At 40.4% G+C, this 24377-nt stretch overlaps 1 protein-coding gene across 1 annotated transcript; it reads right to left on the reverse strand.

Annotated features, from left to right (window-relative positions):
- Positions 1-351: 351 nt before the first annotated feature.
- adrb3a (adrenoceptor beta 3a) lies at positions 352-10244 on the reverse strand. The gene is made up of 2 exons (XM_076038992.1): positions 8410-10244; positions 352-1307 (listed from the first exon to the last, which is right to left on the reverse strand). Exons 1-2 carry the CDS (start codon positions 9678-9680, stop codon positions 1280-1282), a joined length of 1299 nt encoding a protein of 432 aa, XP_075895107.1. The 5' UTR covers positions 9681-10244; the 3' UTR covers positions 352-1279.
- Positions 10245-24377: the final 14133 nt, after the last annotated feature.

Here is a 24377-nt window from a genome sequence, read left to right on the forward strand (position 1 = left end):
TCTGTCACTGAAAACTCAATTCTTTTCTCAATTTCAAATAAATTTAAAGGAAAAAAAATATTGGTATGGTTGAAAATATCACAGAATCTGTCAATTTTCAATAGGTGAGGTGTGAAAGGCAGCAGGGCTAATTCATTGCTGAATTGGTAAATATAAAGGGTTTATCTACTTTCTGAATGTAGTTCTCAATTTCATCTGACCTACACTAAAATATGTTGACTTTAATATTTCTACATTAAACCGAGGGAAACCAGATAAGTTGGTTTGAAGTCTTGTTATCAGATGTTGATATGCTGACAACAAGTGAATGGATGGTTAGCAAGCAAGTCCGAGAGTTTTACAACACAGTCACAAAGTTCAACAATGTTTTATTTCATCATCAATGCAACAGATGTAGACCTAATACACAACACAGGCCCAACATAACATTACTATGGAAGTCGTGAAGACTGTGATTCACCTTTAACGTCAATACATTTCCCTGTGTGCCTTTGGGTCACGTCAACGTGTGTTCATAAATAACATGGAGTGTGTTTCTTTGAGTGGACGTTGTATTTCTATGATTAAGAATTTATGTTTGAAACAGATTTCTACCTGCTGGGCAACAGGAAAAACGGTCATTGTTATTAAAATGGGACTTATTTTCATTTTGACGGGAGATTAAAATGATCTTCTGTTGTTTTGTTTTTTTTGTTGTTTTTTTTAAGTGAGGTCTGTACGCATGGAAGCAATGAAGCTTTTTCAGACCATCTGCCCTTTTCCAAATCTTCTGTCGCTAATGGGATCTATTCACAAAAAGTACTGCATACAACTAATGTGGAAATACGGATAAAACAATTAATCGTGGGAGATGGGGTGTTTCTCTGTCAGTGAAGGCAACCTTTTTTATAAATATGACTTTGCATTAAATTATACAACTTTGGTATTTGGCGACAGACTCATTGTGTAATAAATACATAACTTATCAGATAAAGTACTGTACAAAATAAGTGCATATTTCAAACCACAATTCCCCCCAAAGTCGAGTCGTCTTCCTGTGCAGACGGGGTCTAGATAGATGGCCTGATGATGTCACCAGATTGCACGACTTGGAGCAGAACTTCCTCCTGCGTTCTACCGGGGCAGCCACCGAGCTCCTGTGCTCTGGCTGTGTCTCGACAAACTCGATCCGGTGCGCTTCCTCCTCAGCTTATCCTCACTGGTGCGTGGCTCCAGCCTTCAGCGGAATCACAGTGTTGGCTGGGAAACAGTCTCTCTCAGTAGAATGACATTTTTCGCTTCATCCGTCCTTCTCCTGCAACGTAAAGCTGAGAAGACAGGAACACACCAGCATTGGTTTCAGTTGTCATTAGTTAGCATGTTAGCTTTCTCCTTGTACATAACGTATCTTAGTTTCTTTATACTTGGGAAGATAAAAAAAAAAAAAAAATCATTGTCTTAATATTTTTTCGTGAGTTTGTAGCGGGACAAACATGCTTCTAACATTTATTATTAAATTGTGCAACTGTAACTGGGGGGCGTTGGAACCTAGTCTGTAGTGTTGCAGTATTCGAGGTTGGTCTTGGTCTCAAGACCACTTTTTAAGGGTCTCAATCTCGTCTTGGCCTCGGAGGCCTTTTTACTCGTGCTTGTCTCGGTGACGGCTTATGAAAATGGTTTAAAAAAAGTTGGCAAAGCAGCAAAATGTTAAAGGAAATGATGAAAAGATACCTTGCTTGAAAAGAGATGTTGCTGTTCAATTTAGAAGCAAACTTGAAAATAAAAAAGATACTGGTCATTTTTTCTGTTTTGTTGTTACTTTTCTTTGATATATAAAGTCTTGGTTTCGTCTGGATCTCGATACTCTCCAGTCTTGATAATGTCTTGGTCTCGGTTGGTGCGGCCGGTCTTGACTACAACACTACTTGTTTGTCTGCAACTTATATTTGGTAATGAAAAAATGTGTTTAGTTTTACAAATCATGGCAAAAACAATCAATTTTGATCCACTTCTGAAGTAATTCAATTTAACCTAACATGGCAAAAAAGATGACCAGATGAAAGCAGTGGGGTTTGACATAGCCAGATATTTTTTTTTAACAGTTTTATGTCAAACAATTATCCGCACTGTTGTGAGGGCAATGCACACTTGCGCAATGAAAATTCTTCATTTGTTCTCCTTTTTCCTTTTTCCAGTTTTTGAAAGTTGGCACAATGTCGACCCCAAATGTGAATCAACCTATCACTCGCTCATGACCACCGTAACACTACATCTGTACTACACTACACTACATCCAAACTAAAAACTCATCTGTTCAAACTTGCCCATTACACCTGACGAACTGCACTTTAATATACAGTTCTTTTTTTTATGCATTTTAATGTATTTTATTGCTGCATGTTTTGTTGTATGCTGTTTAGTATTTTATCTCTGGTGTTTTGTATTTTATCTGTTTCTGTTTCTGACAACCTTGAGTGTTGTGAAAGGCACCCCAACAAACAGAATGTATTATTATAATAATTAAAAAAAAAAAAAAAAAAAAAAAAAAAGCTCAGAGGTTGTGTAATCTTATAATAAAAATAGGCATGGCAGAAATGGTCTGGTACGTTGGTAGGAAGTTTGGTTTCTGTCTCACACTATCGTGCCTGTTTGGTGAATCTAGTCACACAGCATTTTTTGTTTTCTATCAGATAAAAACCCGCCACAACAACATTTATTTGCTGTCTCACGCGACACTGTGGAAAAACAGGATTGATATCATCACCGCACCTGTCTCTTTTTCCGTGCTGTTTTACTCTCCACTTTGAAAAGGCGCCATAAAACAAGACAGCACAAAGCTTTTTTTAAAAGGTACCAGCGGAGATCGATTCACTGAAATCAATGCAATTTAAGTCCCCCAAAAATCCCCAGGTTGTGGTTCTAACACAGATGTTTAAAATATGGATTTGATCTCCTTATGGGAAAAAGTCAACGTCACCCCCTCCAAACTGATCCCTCCATTCTTTCGCATAGTTTAAAATGCAGTTCTCATCAGGCGTTGCTTATCTTCTCAGCAAGCTTCATTGTGAGTGTGACCGCTAGCAGCTATTTTATGGATAATTTGTCGGTGACCACTGTTAGGCGAGTGAAAGCAGAAACGTTGTGTAATTGGAACACACATTGAGAGCAGTTTGCGATGCTGTTCAGGCATTGTACTCGCTGTTATTTCCCTTCTGGAATATAAATTGCTTAAAGCTGGCAGAGTTCAGCGTCAATTAAGGCACACGCACACACACACACACACACACACACACACACTCACATCACATTCTGTGGCTGAAATGCACCTTTCACATCCAGGTGCAAATTGCCAATTAAGAGTTCCTTTGGTAGATTGGTTGTGTCTCACCCTAAAAACTTTTCGGTGAAGCTCTGAACATATTAAAACCTGATTTAAGCTTCACTTATGGATGAATCTGCCCTCAAACCTGGCAACAAGCTGCTTGGTGAGCAGCATATTAAGTCGGCATGTGCAAAAACGATTGGACTCATTGTAACGCAGGGAAAAATACGGCTTGAAAAATGAACTGGCTATATGTCAAAAACGATACGCGGCAACGATTCATTGCCTTTCTACGAGATGAGTTCAAGATTTTTTCTTTTTTGCACAACTCTCGGGCAGGCACCCTCAGACCATGACTTTGTCCTGATAGAAGCCAGGTTTGAAAAGGCTTTGCTGGAGGTTTCCGACAGTTCACAGCCACCTGCTTTGCTTTATCGCAGCGCTCGCTTCTCGCGCTCGTGAGTGCGACCCAGCCTTTAGCGTGCCTCCTGACCGCATGCACGCTCTGGAGGCCTGGCGTGCGTGAAGCCTGTGTGAACAGCGAGGCGGAGAACGACTCAAAAACCGCTGGTTTCACAAGGCAGGAAGGAGAGCATTAGCGCTAGTCGGCCCCTCCTAGGACGCCATCCAAACATGAGGTTGTCGTAATGTGTGCTTAACATCGTCCTCGCCGCCGCGCCTGTTGCGTCAGCATCCAGACCTTTTTTTTTTTTTACCCAGTGCTGTAATCAGCCGCACATTAGCAGCTTCCTCTGAAAGCTGGGTCTATCACAGCGTGAGAGCATTACGCGATACTTACGCTGCACAATGCATTAGAACTGGCCTTTTACACATTTTTGAAATTGCGGGAGTGGAAGCACATGTGCCATCTCTTCTTCGCCCGCGAAATACTGGAACTATTCATTTGTTGGAGTTTGCTAAAAAATCTGCCTTTTTAAAAGTAATTTCTAGCATCTAATTGTGTTCAATCGTCAGTTCGGCATAAAACAAATTTATCAGATTTTTGTCTCTACGAAAATAGACAAAATCGACAACAAAATTTGCCGTCACAAAACTGGTTGTGCCCGTTACCATCAGTTAGCGAGTTAGCATGTTACCATGAAGGTGCCTGTTTAAACACAGCAATCCAGCTGTAATTCAGCAAATACTACACACTGGCGTCATGTCGGAGTTCTCAAGTGTGAGACATGGCATTTTTTTTGTTTGGAAAATAGGTGTCAGGCTGTCAAGAGCAAGTCAAGCTGAAATGTAATGTCTGACCTGTGACACCAACACGAATGGTCTTACCCTCTCCTGTCGTCTGCAGCCTTTTAACTGTGTGAAAAAGTGCGGCGCAGTCGCAGGTCTTTTCTTAGAACAGCTGGAAAGCATCCGTCTGATTTCCTGCCGGGGCCACATTGTAGGTAACCTTGCCATGCAAATATATATATATATATATATGTATATATATATATATATATATATATATATATACATATACATATATATATATATATATATGTATATATATATATATATTTGTGGGGGCATGACACCGTGGTGTAGCACACGCTGACGGTGGCAGACACACACATCACAATAAATACTATTAGTGCTCTTTTGGTGAAGCTCTTCTATAAGCTGAGACATAGAAGCAAAGCGTTTCTTGTGTTCAGATCATGGAAACCAAGTGGGACATTCTGATGAGAGCTTGTGAATTCAACTTGGCCTTTAAATATGTGACATAACAAATATAGTTGTCAGCAAAGTCCTGTTTATTTTTTTCCTATAAGGGGATCTTTAAACATGAGAGCCGCATGAGTAAGTGAGCCGTTTCACGACAACGACGATTTAGAGAATACAAGTTGCGTTTGTGACAAATAATCAATATTACAGTTATGCCTCAAACTTCGTCCACATAAAGAAGCATCTTGTTTCGATTACAAACGAGCTACTAAAAATGTGACTATATACACAATAGCAAGCATTTTTTAATGCATTCTAATTGCCATGTAGCAAATCCACTAAATTACTGAGGCATACAAACAAAACAAAACTCAAAAAGGTGTTTTTTCTATTTTTTTGTTTGCTTGAAAACATCTAAACATGGCATTCTGGAACTGGAAAATCACTTTATTTATTTATTTTTTAAAATGATGTGACTTTCTCTTGTAAATCGTCATGTAAATATTTAGTTTACGCAACCACAGGGGAAAAATCTAAAAAAAGCTATTGTGTTTATAATCACATTTTTAGTAGCTCATTTGTAACCGAAACAAGATGCTTCTCTATGTGGACTAAATTTGAGGCAAAACTGTAATACTAATTATTTTTCACAAATGCAACTTTGTATTCTCCAAATTGTCCGTGGAACAGGACTCTTTACTCTTGTTTAAAGATCCCCTTATGCTGGAAAAAAAAGAAAAAAGCTTTTTTTCCTTTGAACTTTAAATATGATGTAACAGCATTGATAGCAGCAGCTTCATCAACTAGAAAAGTGTGAATGTGTTTGCTTATCACTCGTCCACATTCATACTTCTCCGTGCCAAGCTAAGTGAAATGTTCTGCTCTCTAAAGTTCGTTTTCCAGTGTTGTCAGTCATGAGGGGACTCTGCTTAAGCCTTCGGTCATATGAAGCACAGCAGTGCCTTTCATTTAATGATTTGGCCTTTACAGTGCACACTGTCCACAAACTTGATCACAATTGAAGCCAGCGATAAAACAAGATAGACTCCTTTTGTTTAAGTCTGGTTGACTTTCATTTTGAAGACTCAAAGACATCTCAAGATACAATCGTGAGGACGGATTTTGAAAAAAAATAAATAAAAAAAATGCTGTGATACAGGGAATCCAGGAGATATTTGTCCTGTGACGAGCACAGTGCATACGTAACGGAGGCCGATGGCTGCTGTGGGTGTTGATAAGGGCTGCAGCGAGATGCCTGCATGTCTTTCTCTGGAAACAAATGCATGATACTGGCCACTCTGCAGTGCACTGCAGAGCAGCTACTCTTGCTGAATAATCATGAAAGTGGTTGCACTTCCTGTTTTGTTAGCCCTGGTTTTGACTTAAACTATTGTTATCCGAAGGTTTAAAGAAAGCATGCTACTCATATAGCATTATTGGCCACAACTGGCCACCTCGACAGCCCCGACTCTTCTTGGAAGGATGCTTCCGCTAAACCTGCATTAAACAAGCCGCCAGAGTCACTCTGGAGCGGCTGGTCTCACTTACAACATCATCCGACTCAGAGCTTTTTCTCTTGGCGTGATTTACCACAGAATTCAAACGAGCTCCTTTTAAGGAAGAGCTTTATATGCACCAACATGTTTCCCACATAACTGTCCAATTTATAGTGTCTATAAAGTTTCTGACAGGAAAAGGGAAGAGAAAAACAATATAGTGTTGAGAGCAAATATATAAAGTGAACGCATCCTAGTGCTATAAAAATGGGTTACTTATTGGATTTAGCATAATACGACCATATCATGACTTGACACCTCTGCAAGTTTTCAATAAAGAATTTAAATGTATTGTGATGATTTTAATTTCTATTTAAGAAATCTAAACATGTTGTTTATTCATAGCTATTGATAAAATGCCAAAATGAATGGTTTTGGTCAAAACTTGCATTTGTACACTGGTAGAATTGAACAACTAGGTAAAAGAGTCATATTATTTATCTTAAAACATGCTATAGTGGGCTTTATCCCTGAAAGCTATTTGAAGTGTTTTTGCAAAGTGTTCACGTGGTGTACAAAATAATTCAAAGTAAGAAAAGAAACGATTTTAAATGAATTATGTGATTGTAAATTGAGGTTTTGGCAAAAATTCCTAACTAATCCAGTCCCGTCTTAAGTTCTTCAATGGACATATTCACATTGGCTACTGCTCTTGTAAACGTCCTCTCAGCTGTAGAAGACTTGCACTTCAGTGATAAAGGGTTATCTGCTCTCTGGAGGGGCAGGGTGCGCCCATCGACAAGCAGAAGCAAATGAGTGTCCTCAGATGTACCAATGTACTCAAAAACATTTGGTAACACTGGAATCATACTGTTGTCCCTTATAACTATTTTTTTCATACTCAGTGTTTCACCCAAATATTGACCATTCTGGTTTTGTTTTTTTTATAACTTCCAGAATAACTTCTTAACAACTTTTTTTTAAACCTTTTTTAATTAAGCTGGCAACTTTTGTCACTGTTTAATAACATATGACATCAACAACCATCAATAACCGTCACAATGACAACAAAAAAAAATGTTTTTTGAAATCATGATTTATATATTAAATATATTTTTGTGTGTTTTTGCGATTTATAAAATTACCTTAACTTATTCATTAATACTTTAATTTAATTGACTTTGATCATTTAAATTCACTTTACATTTCCTCCAGGTTTCAGAGATAGGAATTTCAACACTTTTATGATTAATATAACTTCTGAACAGCATCACAGTGACATGTAAAAGCCAATCTATGAAAGTCAAGAACGCATGAAATTTTTAGGCTACTAAAAACTACTGTCAATTGTACAAGCATGTATAGGTTATTTTTTGTTGAATGATATAAAAAAAAAGACAGAAAAACAAAGAATACTATAAGATACTTTGTTTAATGTCTGAAGTATGACTGCTGTGTTCCTTTTTTAAATATGCGAGTGACATATAGTTTTGTCAATATGCACATATTAGTGTGCATCTTGTCTTCAGTAAAGCCCCCAAGTGGCAATGACGCACATAGCAAAGCCTGTGCATCACGTTTGATTCTCTGGAAAATTGATTAGTCACTGCATGTTTAAAGGTTCGTCTTACTGCCAGGCCTCACTCCTCTTATTTGACAGCGTCAACGAATCCCCTCCATGTCTCTTACTGAGATTCGGGTTGCTGACAAGTGCAGAGGCCATAATGACTCTCTGCCCTCATAGACTTACAGAGTTGTCTAAAAGCCAGTTCAACTATCTGCCATAACACACATATACAGTCTTGCATTGTCCCATTTTGAATATGTGAAACAACTCCATGTTATCTAGATATAGTAAATGGAATATTTCAGGTTGGCAAGTGGCCATGTCCATTAAATATAGCGTTGCTTCCGTTTGCTCCTTGATAGATACATAAATCAACTTACTATTGCGTATCTTGTCCTGATGCATCACTGAACTGTTGGCTGCCGTTGGGCTGTAGAGGACCAGGAGAAGCCTCTTTGCTTTTGTCGCTTCCCTGAGCGCTGTCGAGGCTGCCCTCAGACCTGTTGGCCGTGGACTTCTGCAGTGTGCCTGCTGTGCCTGTCTCAGCTTGCCACAGAAAGCAGGAGCATCGAGTCCGCAGCTCCTTACAGAAAGCATTGAGGCGCCAGTTGGAAACCCACGGACACCCCAGCAGGTTCTTGAAGGCAGTGCGGAACTCTGGACTCCTGCAGTAGATAATGGGGTTGAGGCCGGAGTTAATGTAACCCAGCCAGTTCAAGAGTCTGAAGATGGTGTCCGAGGGGACGTCCCTGTTGAAGACATTGATGATGTTCGCTACAAAGAACGGCAACCAGCACATGGTGAAGGTCCCCATGATGATACCCAAAGTCTTGATGGCTTTGTGTTCTTTGACGAGCATTAACCGCGATGGCCTTCGCTTGGGGCTTTTCCTGGGCGTGATGTTGGTGGAGGCGCTGGAGCCCGGGTCGGCCAACAGCCCGTTGTTGTTGGGGCATGGGGTCGGATAGTCGTTCTGGAATCTCTTGCGACACTTATCTATGAGCTGGACCTGCCTCGTCGCAATTACAAAGACTTTTGCATACACAAATATCATGATGAGTAGTGGAATATAAAAAGAAATGATGGAAGATGTGATGGCGTAGGCCCTGTTGGTAACAAAGTTGCAGCATGCCGGATCCTCGTAGCACGCTTTGGCCGCGGCATCGTCGTCGCGCCACAGCCCATTCATTATTGGCACGAAGGAAATCAAGGAGGACACAACCCATACAAGGCAAACGATCACTCGGGCACGACACTTGTTGAGGACAACCTTGTGCCTGAGGGGCCTGGTGATGGCGATGTAGCGATCCACTGCTATGACACACAGCGTCTCTATGCTCGCCGTCACACACAGGACGTCCACAGACGTCCAGAAGTCACAGAAAGTGTCACTCAGCTGCCATTTGCCCGTCACCACAATGGTGGCCCCCAGAGGCACCACCAAAACCCCCATGATGAGGTCGGCGCAGCCCAGGGACATGATGAAAATGTTTGTGGTGGTCTGAAGCTGCGGGGTGCGGGCTACAGCGATGATGACCAGCAGGTTCCCAGCCACCGTGATCAGTATTATGACGACCAGTATAACGAGGCTCCAGGGTCCCGCCGCATAGTAACGTCCCGTACTGTTGGTCTCATTCAGGCTGCCATCCATTATTCAAAGCTCGACTCATCCACGAGGAGTTAAAGTGTTGCGACTAAAAAATAAACTGCACTTCTCACAAGCATCGTTTGAAAGCCTGCCCGCCAGTAGTTCAGCGCAGCACCATGGCTACTTACATTTTACACCTCTGACTCTTACTTGGCAGTTTTCAGCAAGAGGCAGCGGCTCTCCATCTTCTCAAGGGTGACTGTTCGTAGAGGTGCTCCTGGTGTGGGTACAAACAATATATTCCCCAAATAAATGTATCCAAACTTGGTCCAAAAATTGAGCTGACTGAGCTGCAGCATTTTCGTCAGCCCTGCAACGTTAAGGGTGTTGAGAAAAGCCAAGACTTGTCCGTTCAAATCCATCCACTGGGACAGGGGACTTTGGGGTGTTTTTCCATGAATCCTTCATGAGCTACAATGGGCATGTTGGAGATCAAGCAACAGTTGCGCTGTTGCAGGCACCAACGAAGTGGCTGTTCTCTCTCTTTTTTTACCCTCTCTCCCTCTTTGTGTGTCTCTTCCTCCCTCACCCGTCTCTCTCTTGCGCTCTCTCTCTCTCTCTCTCTCTCAGTCTCTCTGTCCAAGGTTGTATTGGCTCTAATCACTCCCTGGCTGAAGGCAGGGGGAGGAGTTAAAAAAAATGAGCCTGTGTGCTAAAGCCATACATGGATCAGTGTCCTTATCCAGCCACAGACACAGGCACGCACAATGACCCACACATGCAAAGCTGGAAGAAGAATTGATCCAAAATTATGCAGTGGAAGAACCCATTGCCTGGTGATCAAGACAATGTCCAGCACATTCTGTTAGAACGTGAACTGACACACGACTACACCAACGTGTGTGGCAGGCACATGCTTTGCATGCTACACTGATCCTTTGTTGTTTTTAAATGCACACAGCTTTATTCACACATCCATTTAATTTGAGCACCATATTTTTCTGTTAAGTATTGTTTGTCAGTATTTTTTAACAATGCAACTTAATATCTGAGGTCTCTAAAAGTTCATTTGTTTCACTGTTAGTGGTGAACTTTGGAGCACAAAGCGGCTTCAACTGTGACAACTCTGACTCAACAGAGTTCACAGATCACAATCTCATAGTTACTCAAGACAGCGCACTGAAGAAGAACATATCTATATGAGAAATATCTACTGCTGGGCTTCAGACCAGGGCACTCTTGTCGGCAACAGTTCCTTTTTTGGTCCGATTACCTTCACAATGACTGTTATAATCACTCTGAACATCTAAGAACTTGCATTCTGCTCTAAATAATTTAGGAGGCACCTCAGTAACTTGCTTCATAATTAACTTATAGGTATTTGTTGTTTGGGGGTTTGTAAGAGGTTATTTTCAGTTATTGTGCTTGTTTTTCTCATTATATTTCCGAAGGAGAGCACGGTGGGGCAGTGGTTAGCACTGTCGTCTCACAATAACAAGGTTGTGAACTTGTGGTCTTTCTTTGTGGCGTTTAAATGTTCTCAATGTATCCAAGTAGGTTCTCTCCGGCTTCCTATCGCAGTCCAAAGACATACACATTAGGCTAACTGGGAACTGCAAATTGTCCGTAGGAGTGAATTTGAGTGCAAATAGTTTGTCTCAATGCGTCTCTGAACTGTAACTCGTTCTACCCCGCCTTTTTCCCCCCAGATTTACACTCAGTGCGTGAATAGCAACAACAGAAAATGGATTGATAGATGAATGGATATCTCATTTCCAAAGTGACTTGATTTCACTCTACAGTCTTTTATTATAAGGGAACAACTGTGCAGTCAAACAATTCTGGCTTTGTTGTGCTGGTAGAGGTATACTGAATGCATCTCCGAAATATTGCACAACTCAAAAAGACCCAAATGTTAAGTAGAGACAAAGAAATCATAATGTAGCACTTTAATTGACTATCATGAATAAATTTAAACCAATAATGTCTTAATAATCAGCAAATCTCCTGTTGTTATTTTATCTTTTATTTTTTTTGCTATTGGTCATTTGTACTACACAAACACTTTCTATAGCTATCAATAAAGTTTCAAACATGGACCAACACCACAAAATGCGGAAACTGTTAAGAGGGCACCTCAAAAAATTACAGGTGGAAGAATAGCAACATGGTTTTGGGTGCAAGTGCGAATAATTGTTTGTCTTTCTATGTCACCCAATAAACAGGCAACCTGTCAAGTGTGTAAATCCGCCTTGGCCCAACAACAACTGCAGCAACCCCACGACCCTCAGCGCTACAAAAGCAGGAGTAGAAAATGGATGGATGGGTGACTGTTCATGTTTTGTAAACATTTTACAGGCCTTCTCAGGGTAAATGTCTTTGGGCAAAGCCGGAACTTTTGGGTGGGGGCAGCAGCCAAAACAGTATTCTTTTTATATTTCATGCAACATGACCAGGAGGTAAATCTGGGTTACATAAGTGGCTTGGGTTTTACACACAAGTGAGCATTTCTAATTGAAGTAAATGGGTCCCATCATTTGCCCTAGTATCTACTTTTGCACATCTGTGGCATCAAGAAAATTGAGTCAACCTTTGGAAATTGCTAGCAGAGGAGCGCACAGCACAGCAGGAACATCCTGATCTGCACTGACCTTGGACAGAAAGCAACAAGGGACACCTTGTACAACATGGCCAGAGTGTGCACATATTTCCAACTGTTTGTTGTACTTATCTTGGGCCGCAATTGAGTTTGGACAGTTTGCTGTGGGCCTAATGGTATTACAGCGAACTCAAGTCTGGACCCTTATACTTTCCCTAGATCAAGAGAAATGTTGTTTGAAAAACAACATAACTCATAAACTGTGGGCAGGGGTTTAACAAACATAGCAGAACACCACGGGAGTCTGGCTTTGAGAGCAGTGGGGGCCAGCCTGCAGGTGATTCTCAGTGGCAACAGGAAGTGTACCTTCAGGGACGGCCAAACACAGCAGGTGAGGACAGCAGAGAGCTTAAAAGAGGGAATTAACTTGATTAAGGCGATTTATTTTGAGTAAACCAAAGGCAACTGTGGAAACAAACATTACCTTCACTGCTGAAGAGGAAATGTCCAGGTGTTTGGTAATACTTTTATAGCGGTATGATTTATTTTAGGTTGTACGAGTTTTGAGCTACACAATCAACTAAAAATTGACTTTATAAACAAAACAGTTACGGTTTTCCATTAGCTAGAGGTTTACAGCAAGTATTGGATGTCTCTTGCAATCTACACCTGCTAACAAGCTTCCCAGGGCTTTTCAACTATAGCACATGTATTTCCAGACACATCTCCTGAAATTATGGACGAAGGAGTCTGTTCTGCACATGAAGCTCACAGTGGTCACAGGTTGGGAGCTCTAATGGCAGCTATTTAATTTGCCAACATTTTTCTAACAGCAGCAAGACAACAGCATTACTCAACTTGAAATCCATCTTCTATCTTCTATACCCGCTTATTCCTATTCAGGGTCACGGGGGTCTGCTGGAGCCTATCCCAGCTGTCTTAGGGCGAAGGCAGGGTGACACCCTGGACAAGTCGCCAGTTCATCGCAGGGCCACATAGAGACAAACAACCATTCACTCTCACATGCACACCTACGGACAATTTAGAGTGTTCAATTGACCTCACATGCGTGTTTTTGGAGTGTGGGAGGAAGCCGGAGAACCCGGAGAGAACCCACGCAGACACAGGGAGAACATGCAAACTCCACACAGAAAGGTTCCAGGCCCGGGCCCCAGAATCGAACCCACGACCTTCTTGCTGTGAGGCGGCAGCGCTAACCACTGCGCCACTGTGTTGCCCCTCAACTTGAAATGTTTCATAAAAAATACTGTTAATAATTTCATGATCTTTGTTTTGTTTTTAAGATCTACCAACCACATAGAGTCCAAGTGCACTCACGGTCACGCTGGTATGCTGTGCATGCAGCCTCGAGTACGTCCAAATTTATTTTCCATTTATTTTTATTTTCACTTCATTTTTTTCATATAATTGAATTAGGCACTGATGTGTGAGTCATGACCTGGAAGACTCCAACATCATTTTGTGCTTAAACAAACAATGTACTCACATTCACATTCTTCTGTACACTTGACACCAGAAATAAGAAAGCAAACTGTGTGATGCCTGCTTCCTGCTGCTGAAAGGAGTTGTCACTGTGGTCATAAATTAGATACCAACTGCCACCCCCATTGCCATTTTCTGATTTACATCCTACCCTCTTAAAAGCAAAACAAACTAACTTTTATATGATTGAGTACACACTGATTGGAACATATTTTGAAAGGTTTACTGAATATATTCAGAGTGTTTTTACCTGTACTTGCAAATTTGTCACCATGGACATGCATATTTAAAAGTTTGAAAGTAATGCAACGGTAGTCATTTTACTGTCACTGACACGTGCATTTCTCACGTTACATTTTCTTAATGTATAAGTTAACATTTACAACATTTGACTTTGGTTCAGTCTCAAAGAAAACAATTCTTGTCTAAACCGTGTTTGAATATACGCTTATTAAAGGAGTTCTTAGAGGGATTTCCATGTGCGTGCCAGCCATCTGGACTTCACAGTCTTACACTTCAATTCACAGCTCCATCCATCTGGTTAGTGGCAGTACTCCCATGCTTGGAAAGAATGGGCAGTCCTGCTCCCAGTCTGTCACTTCTCACCTCCAAAGTAAATCATAAATCTTTGTGATTTTACAATTCTCATTCCCGGCAAGACAGAATAATAGTTGAGTCAAAGACTCCTTAAGATGTTTCCTGGATCTGTTGAATCAGCAGTTTTTAACTATGTCTTTTGAGAAAAATGTACGTCATCAGGAGTTAAGCTGTGGCAATGTAGAATAGGCTTTTAATTTAACTTCAACTGGTCAGAAATTTGAATAGTTTGAGAGATTGTGGGAACTAATTATTGAGGGGTTACTTGTTTTGCGAGTGCAAAAAACAAATGAAAGTCTGACGCACATAGGATACGCACTCACACACACAGGACAACAGTCCAAAAAGCATTATCTCTGTGCATCCAGTTCAAATAATAAAACCAGTTTGCAGATTTATGTGTCATTTGGGATGATGCATTAAGGTGTCCGATCGTAAGACTGGGGCTGGTTTCCCATCTGCAGCTATCATGTAGTGGTCCTGACCAATCATACTCATTATGCTTCGAGTGGAACCACATGCACAGTCTCTTCCGGAGAAGGACGATTTGGAACACAAGAGTTTAAGTCTCCGAGGGCTTGCATACACTGTCAGGAGAAATGCCTGAGAGTATACAGCTATTTCTGGGGACATCTTAAGTGTTTCATTTTTGTCATCAAACTACAGGCATACAAAATACTCCCAATGTCGAGGTCAAGGTTCTGGTGTCTCCTTAACTCTTGTGTCACACCATACCTTTAAGTTACTAAAGTACCACTTTACTTGAAAATTGATCTTGTACCATATTCCATTCCGTCTTTATGAATCATTCACGCCAGAACAGTATTAGGAATTCAAGAGGAGGACTTTTAATTTGCTTTCTGCCACGGCCTGGCCATTACTCTTTCCTAAATTAGCTCTCGACATCCTCCCCCGGGCCTCTTCCACTCCATTTGCGTGTCCTCACTGAGGGTCCGCCACATTAAGCCCCATTGTAAGGCCATTATCCGACAGCTGCTGTTCTTCTGAATGAAGGGAAGTTGTTCTAAACCTGGCTGCCCGACCGTTCAGTAATTGAGGGCGAATCGGCGTGTGTGACTCCAGACAATGTTCACTACATGATCCAGTGGAATTAGGTTTAGTTTGGGAAAGGCTTGCATCTTTGTGTTTGCTGGGGGGGTTGTTGTGTGTGTGTGCGTGTCTGTACTGAACCTGTAACCACACTGGTCACATAACCATTATGTAGGAGGCCCATGTTTTCTTCGGTACAAGCATCCAGAGGGATTTCTGGAATATTTGGCATTTCAAGAGATGGAAGTAAAGAATCCTCTCATTGCATTAGTAATAATATTGCTACTTTTGTGCCCACTTGTCAAAGAAAAACCTGCTCTATTTGTTTTTAACCAAGCTAAATGGGGCTGCATTACAATCTGCGAGCCTGGGTATTTTTTTCTCTACTCAGTCAAAAAGTCTGCGATTAATAGCAATCTTTAAATTACAAGAAATGTTAACAAATTTTAAAATTGAATTCATACTTTTTTAACCGGCTCCAAATCTTCAGATAGCAGAAAGCGGGTTGTTCCATGATTATTCTGTGGAAAAACAGTTGTTGGCACCAGAAAGAGAGACAGGCAGATGGAGAGAAATTCTCTGATTGAGCTGTCATCAGGACCTTTAGGAATCAATATCGACAGCTAATGCCAGCACTCAGTTGGCCCAAAGCAATCAGCAGGTGTTATATTGACATTCACCACTGTAATTACCCAGTATCACTTGAGACGTCACTAAATTATTGACATAAGTCTGGATAAGATCTCCCAGGAGGTGAAATTGTCTGCAGGTATTTGTGTCAGATAATAATTAGCAACCTGGGGGTTCCTGATGGCTGCATTGATGACATTTAGTCATTACTGTCCACAGCGAAGAGTCATGCAGGCCAACAGAGAGGCAGTGTAGTTTGAAAAGGAAAAGCATACCCAAAAACCAATGTGTAAATATCCACCTTTAAAAAAAGAGTTTAATACACAACCAATAAAATGTTTATTTCACAGCAAATACGTCTGTAAAATGACATCAATGTAAAATTTCTTTGTACGCTCATTATTTTACCCTTAAAGGAGAAAATAAAAAGATGAGCCTAATATTGCAGATTGTGGCACCCTTGTTCTGTTTATTTCCATTTTTTTTTTAACCCAACTTGGGCTTTCTATTTGTTCTATTTTTCCTACTTGCAGTGAAGGACAAACCATGTTCCTAACGTCTCAAGTGCCATCGGCAAAAGAAGAGATAATGTTTTCCAGACTAATCCGTTTGAATTGAGAGAAAAAGGGGCCCTTTTGTCAGCTCACAGAACCCCCTTTGACTGGGCTCGCACCCAACAGTGGCTAAATGTCGTTAACCGATGTGTCACGTACGCAGAGAGGACACACCTCCAGCCACAGACTCGTGAGGCCGATCATTGTGACGTGTTTGCAGCACACCACCCATAGTAAGTGGTCTCGTTGGTCTCACCATGCAATTTATTGCTTGTTAGGTTTTTTTGTAAGGGTCAGAGAGACTTTTAACATTATCATCAAAAGCCTGTAGTCTTGATTACAAATGAGGGAGCAAATTCAGACAGTCAACTCGAGCTGGGCTGATATACACATGGCATACTGCGATCTCCACATCCGCCTATCAAAATGCACCCTCTTCATTTGGCAGTCTAATTAAACCGTCCGGTATCTCTACTCTCCCCCTGCCTGTCAATGCATGTTACCCTGCATCAGCACTGCACCTGTTATTTCAGCCCCACCTCTACCCCAGCATCCACCACCTGCAGCCACTGTGGTTATGTTTGTTTTATTTTCTCATCACTTCTCATAATCTCTCTTAACCCAATAGGAGGTCAAAGGTAGGATAAACCTATGTCTGATTAAAAGAAAGATATAAATATATGACAAGGTTTGTTATGTGTGTTATTTTCCTTCACTCCCCATAATGTCAATGCTAACTTGCTGTGAGGAGCGATCAGGTCGGAGCCAGAACGCCAAACGTGACATATATCTGCTGCTGCTATAAACATTTCAAATGTGAGTTCAGATGAAAGATAAAGATGAGTTCATATATCTCCAGTGTCACAAAACAAAATGCACACACTGTTAACGTAGTAACTTGCAACAATGTTCGTGTGTCTGGACATTTTTTACTTATGATATAATATGCATCACTTGAGAACTCATAGGAAAAAACATTAAACCTTCCCCAAAAGAAAAGACAAAAAAATCATAAAAGAAACAGGTTATGGTTCAACACTGAAATCATTTTATGTATTGGGACCATAGCAGGGGCTGAAGACATTGCCAGCAAGCCCTGAGTTGACATAATGCAGATGTGCCCAAATGGAATGTGGGGTTAAGACTTAGGATTTGAATATATCCTTTGCAGCAAGAGCCTGACTTGATTGTTCCATCATCAGCCCAAAACAAATGATGATGGATAGGATGATGACAAATTAATGGAAGAAAAAGTATCAGACTGTGGCCTGCAACTCATCAGGCTACATTCTTGCTAAAACTGCAACTGATATTTGTCTGTCAAGAGAGGGGAATTGCTGAAGTCTTGCCAGTCTACTTTGGAAGAAAAAAACAACAACCTCCCTTCGGATTTATTTTTTCCATCAGATTCTGGACCGACCACTTAGCGTCCTCATAAGACAGAGAACCAGTACTTAATAAATCAAATAGGTATGACACACATTAGTTCAGTCTGGTACCAGTTTCTCCAGGAGCCTCCCCTGTCCAAAAATGTCCATGGGTTTATTCTTAATAATACAAATATTCACATTATGTGAAACTATCTGGTTAACATTGACGTTAGAGTGAGAATTTATTATCAAAAATCTATTTCAATTCAGGGTTCAAGCATTGCTGCCAAGTCACTATTTTGTCAGCTAGAACAAGGCAAATCAAAGCTTTACTGGACTGGACAGCTTTGTGTTGTCAACTTTGTTTACATAAGAGCTACATGTATTTAGTATCAACATAACAATTCAAAAACACGTTAATGGACTTGGTCTTGGCATCCAAGCAGCACAGTGTTATTTGGTATGAAAATAAAGGTACAACACTGATGAAGCAATGGCTTTTGTGCCCAGGCGACAATGAGGGGGAAAAAAAAATCTACTCACTATTTTATAATGATGTTTTTGTCTGCATCAATCAAGCTTACAATACAAACACTTGAGAAAACATTGCCCTGCTGTGCTTCATGTGTTTTGTTTTTGATAAAGTGTTGTTACACAGTCTAGGATTTGATTGGTATTATGTAGGATGAAGTCATAGATGTTGTGAAACGATGTGGGACATCTGTTGGAGGGTAAATTTAGATTTCAAAGAATTCAAACTGGTATAATGTAGCCATTTGTAGATAGTTTGTGTTGTTATTTAACTGCATTTTTTTTTTTTTTTTTGAAAAATAAATTCACTTTTAATTTATTACAAACCTGTCTGTATTATATATTCTCCCATAGCTTTAAGGTAATAATAGATAGTTTTGTTGGTTCACATGTCATCACGGGTTCCTCTGCCTCAGTTTCCCCTGTGACCTACTTGTTAATCAAATGCTTGTGTTTGAGTGGGTTTAAGGTCCCATGAGCAGTGACAGGAACTGCTCTTTTGCAGACAGTCTCACATCACAAAATGCTTCAACTGTAGGACAGTAACCTTGCCAGGGTCAGCACATCTCAGGATAAACTGGCCTTTCTTCAGGTTGTGTAAAAGCCTGAGCCATTCAAAGTCAAACAAGTTATTTCACTTATGAAGGCCACACAGGGAACACAACGAATTATTCAACACAAAGCCAAAAAGCAAGGTTGAGCAATATGTGCTTTCTTTGTGTGCTTTGCCTACATCATTTCTTTGCGATATGTTGGGTCAATTATTTTGCCAAAAATAATTATTTTTTTAATCTGTCTCTCTGCACTGTTTTTATGAGGGATTTTCTTCTTCTTCACTACGGGATGTACTTCAGCATTCATTAGTAAACCCTTCTTTGGAACCAAAGAAGGGTTTCAGCCCCAAAGTTAGCTCCCACGCTTTCCCCACTAAAACATATTTAAAGTTTCAGATAGATCTGCCAACCAAAAATATATTTATTATTATTATTTTTTTTTTAAATCGTTAACACAGGTCAAAAATGCAGTGTCAGTAAAGAATATTTCTACTGCTGTCTGGTTTTGTTGCACTATTTACGTCTGAACTTGTGCTGAGTGTCTGGCGCCATGTGAAGCATATTGTAATAGCCTTAACTTGCTGATTGAAGATAAGGCAGAGAAGAGGAAATGTAGGGGAAGGGAAACTGGGTTGTGCAATTTACTACTGAGTGATCCCTCACTGAGAAGAATGACAAACTTAAAAAAAAAAAATTCTTCATCTGTATCATTAAATCATTGTCTTACTGTAACTGTGCCACAATTGTTTCACTGGTGAGTGTTCAGAAAGTGAGGCGAGGCCACGGGAGGAAAGGCAGCATCTCACTTTCTTTTGTTCCTAAATTCCAACATCGCACGCAAGTCCCACGACAGGCTCACCTCCTCGGCGTTAGAGAGACACACCTAGAAGCCGCTAATCTTAGCGACCCGACTTTGTAATACAGCGAGGACAGTTGCCCTGTCTGTGCAAGAATCTCGACTGGCCAGTTTATGCTTGAGTTGGGTCGGGGAGACAGAGCGACAGGATCACTTTGAATGTCAGAACGCATGGATGGAGGAGGGATAAGATGGAGGGGACACGTAGCAGAGGGTTTTAAACTGGAGATTGAGACAAGAGAGGAGCACGAATGGTATGAAAACATGAGCGCGCACCATGCGATAGCATCTTTTCAGGCGACTTCCTTTTGCTTTGGAACATTGCTGGCATTGCTAATGTTATATGCGAACAAGCTTAGACCTGTTCCTCCAACTTTTAAAAAAAGAACAGCCGGCCCCTGTGTTTGGCTCTTCCGTGGCGAGGCCAGTCAAGCAGAGGCTCAAAAATGCAAACAGGACATCTCGTTACTCAGGGGAAACCAATCCTCATTATGTGGGGGAAAAAAACAACATGCCGGGGTATTCTAGAGCCATTACAGATAGTGGCTGCCTTGGTTCTTGGAAACGTTGGGTATGTTGCATGTGAGACAGTTACACTGTAGAGTGTGAAGTAGGTTTGTTCTATTCAACTTTGGTCCGCTTTTGTGTTTCTAATTTGTCAGGTAAATTCATTTTATTTACAGTAAGTGAGTAATTCACGCAATTTGAAGGGCAACATGACCAATGGAACGACATGGGAAACAATCCAAAAATACAAAATAATTTGAAAGGTCAAGTGGAAAAACCTTGCTTATCGCATTCATTTAGCCAATTGCGCAAGGTAGCAAGAATCCAAGGCTTTTATTTTCTTCTCTATTAGTAAGAGGGAAGAACGTCTTTCACCTTCAAACCCTTTTTTTATGTTAGCTTAGCAAGTTAGTAACAGTGTGTGATTTCTGCTAACCTCTAGCCAAAGCCAATCTCTTGTGTTAGGTAGAGTTTTATCTTGTTGTTGTTTTTTTTGTGTAGTTTGAGGTAGAAAATCCCCATTTCACCATTCACAAAGTTGCTGTTGCTCAAGGGTCAATCAACAAAGTCACTTATACCTTGAACTGTCAACAAACGAGATAGACAAACACAAGCAAATAGATACACATCACCCACCAGAGTTGCACATTGCAAGGTCGCAATTGCAATGCTGTTTGGTTTTAAATGATTGGTTTTAAAATATATGTGCAATGAAAGTGCCCTGACTTCCATTGCAGTAAATCAGTGGAAACAAGAGGAGCTCGTTCTCATCTGATAAATGTGTCTGTTGCTCTTGACCTGCCATTTTATATTGATACAACAATGTGGTCTAAGCAAGAATGAATTCCAATACTAATGCATCACCCGCTAATGTACTTAAGAAAGAAATCACAAAAGTAATTCATTTGTTAAGATAACTGTCGTATGCTAATGCTTTGCTATGCCATGCTAATGCATTTTGTTTCTACGTGATCGACCCATATAACAAATGAAAGATGGTCTTGTGATCATAAGTCTAGCTTTATGGTGAAATCTTTAATAAAATCATGTGAGATCCACCAAACAAAGCAGTGTTTTAATACATTAGTTGACTTCTGGCAAATATCAAACCACTTGTGCTTAATATTCTTTGCAGTCATTGCTTTGAACTCATTAAGTATGGTACTTGAAAAAATGTATGAATGTGTATGTGTGTTGTTGGGAAAGTGTTTGGGGAAATGTTTTTTTCAGTTAAATTTAGTGTAATTTCCCTTGCTTCTGCAAGATGACATCACTTTGCACCAATACTTCAGCCACAGTTTTCACTGCTGCATTTGTTCTGAATTTATAAATGCAGAAATATGCATGTTATGAATAAAGACGGGAGACATAAAGTTCTATGAATGGTATTTGTGAAGATTAAGGCGATTTTGATAAGATGATTTCTCCTGAAATGTTGACTTTAACTAAGCTGACTAAGCTCACTAATGAAATGGTAAAAAATGGGCAAAAACCTGATTATGTAATTACGTTAAAATGCCAATGCTTAATAAGAATGTACCATCATTTAACAATCAATCAAAGACCTTTACACATTTATGCTTAGCACATTCTCACTTCATTATGCAATTATGATTTGTTTGAGTATCACTGTACATCTGTGCAAACCATTGTGTGCAAGTCTGCCAAAAACAGAGATGTCAGCTAGACCGGGAAAGCACAGAGCAAGACTGACAAACAACAGGACAGAAAGAGAAAGTATTTGTTCACAGGCCACTTTTCCATGCTGTGCTAAATTGTTTTTCCACCTTGGAGGGCAAAAATGTCAAAGGAGAATCAGAAAATGTCAAAGTCTACAAGCAATCTTTAAGTCCTGTGAAAGGACCCTCTGCTCAGGTGGAAGACATGAAACCAAATCTGAGGTTTGCATCAAATTTGGCTATCTGATCAACATGTCCTTTTTCAAGGCCCATTTAGCTAAATGATAAGGCCGTAACCTGTGTGTTAACATTTCTGCAATAGTCCCCCTGTAGAAATAGGTTGAACTGGAGAGTTCAGCTGTCCAATTAAAAGTTCAGAAGTTGTAACTATAGGTGGTTTGCATGCATGTGTTTAACAACCTTTTTGTCTTTCAAGTTTTTCTTTCTTTCTTTTCCGGCATCATATGAGTTTTGGAAATCCAAGGCTTTATCGCGTCAAGGAAGTGCATTGGTTTGGATAAGACGTCTTCTGGGGTACGCAGGCTCACGCGAGGTTGAAACTGAAAATAATGGCTGAGCCAAATAGTCAAACTGACATCAATGTGAAGCATTTTTCAATTTATTGGGTTGATTCAACCTACTTAAGAAAGAAAGGAGAGTGCGCAGAAAGAAAAGTTGAAAGTGTGCAGAGTGGTAGAAATATTAAAGCAGGTGCAGGGATCAAAATGTGTGGAATAAGCAGGAAGAAGGGTTTCCGCCAGGTGCCCTACTTATGACAGAAAACCAAAAGAATTCCCTTCAACTGCACGCTTGTTCACACATAAATTTACGATCAGTAATGTTGCTGCTGAACACTGGCTGACACCAAACGAGTGTGTGAACACAGTATATTAAGCTATGCCTTAATTCAAAACAGGTGCACACACACACACACACACACATGCTCACTTGTCACTGACGATTTCCAGAACTGCAGTGAATCAAGTTTCCCCCACTGAGCTTTTTTTAACCCCCCCCCCACAATGTGGTCATTGCACAAAGGAAATTTCCAGTGCTGCATGTCCACGTGTTGAATGAATGCTGTAGCTGTGTGTGCTGTGTAAACTCGACTTCCATCTGTGGTTCGGAAAAGCAGGTAGAGCCCAGATGGCCCGATTGCAACTGACCAGGCTTTCACCTCGCCATCCGCCACCCTCCAGCACCATCAAAAGACAGAAGAGAAAATATTTGACTGTGTGAGTGCCAATTTAAAGGCAAAAGCATGGCTTCTTTCTGCACTGGTCATGTATCACTTTTCAAAGCCTGTCTGCTAAGAGAGTAGACGAGTGACAAGGCTGCCGCTGTGGCTATCACAGGCTCATAATCCCACAGACATGCATGAATGTTGGCGACAGTTCCACTTTACGCAGTGAGTAAGATGATAATTATATTGCACCAACATATGACCTCTGGCAATAACAAATTCAAAGACTTTTTTTTTTCTTACAACAAGAAACTGTGTTTTCAGAATTGATTTAATGTTTATAAAAAAAAAGCCGCCCATAACAAAACTCAAACAAAAAGAGTTTTTACCCTCTTTTTTTTTTTATCATCACTGAGACATGAGTTTCTAGACCCAATTGGTATTTTTTGGTCTGGACAGCAGCCAGACTCCCAACACTCCTGTGAATTTGTGGTCCCAAAACCATTAATAATGGTACTTAGAAACTCTGGGGGTAGGAAAATTGTCTATTTCCACTTCAACTTTGATTGTAACAAAGACGTCCCCGAGTCTAGGCCCGAAAGTAGCAGCCTGAACATTGAAGATAAATAACATAATCACTGCAGCCCTTAGGATGTACTCTGACAAAAAAAAAAAAATCCTCTGTGTCACCTTGGTCTGGGGACCAAATTCAGACACATCCGATTCGTTCAGCCATTTATTCATGCAGCTCCAGAGAAATTTGTCTTTCACTGTTGTGGCTTTCTGGCCTAAACTTTACTTCCACGGACAATCAGAAGTCACGCATATCCAATAAAAAGCTAAACTAGGTGCCAGACTACAATAAAGATCTGGTGTAGTTGAAAAAGAAGAGTCTGGGCACTATATGCTGCTCCCAGAGTATTTACTGAAAATATAATGACATGACAATCTAAAGCGTGACATGATGATATTTTCATTGGTATGCATGTGGACTGTTCTCTTTCAACTAAACCTTGTTACATTATTACAAAAAAAAATGGAGAGAGGGGGGTTTCCATAAATGTATCTGAAAATGTATCTAACAAAGAGGGATATCATGAATGCGCTGTTCTACAGAGTTAAAACATTTCATTGTATCATGGAAATA

The sequence above is a fragment of the Nelusetta ayraudi genome, unplaced genomic scaffold (assembly GCF_046127955.1).
Source record: "Nelusetta ayraudi isolate G7.1 ecotype Tasmania unplaced genomic scaffold, CSIRO-AGI_Nayr_v1 ptg000058l, whole genome shotgun sequence".
Taxonomy (NCBI): domain Eukaryota; kingdom Metazoa; phylum Chordata; class Actinopteri; order Tetraodontiformes; family Monacanthidae; genus Nelusetta; species Nelusetta ayraudi.

Excerpts from the sequence above, each read along its gene's own strand:
- adrb3a (XM_076038992.1), bottom strand. The coding sequence starts at position 9,680 with ATGGATGGCAGCCTGAATGAGACCAACAGTACGGGACGTTACTATGCG. Across the intron at positions 1,308-8,409 it reads TCAGGACAAGATACGCAATA|CTTTACGTTGCAGGAGAAGG; the intron begins GTAAGTTGATTT and ends CTGTCTTCTCAG.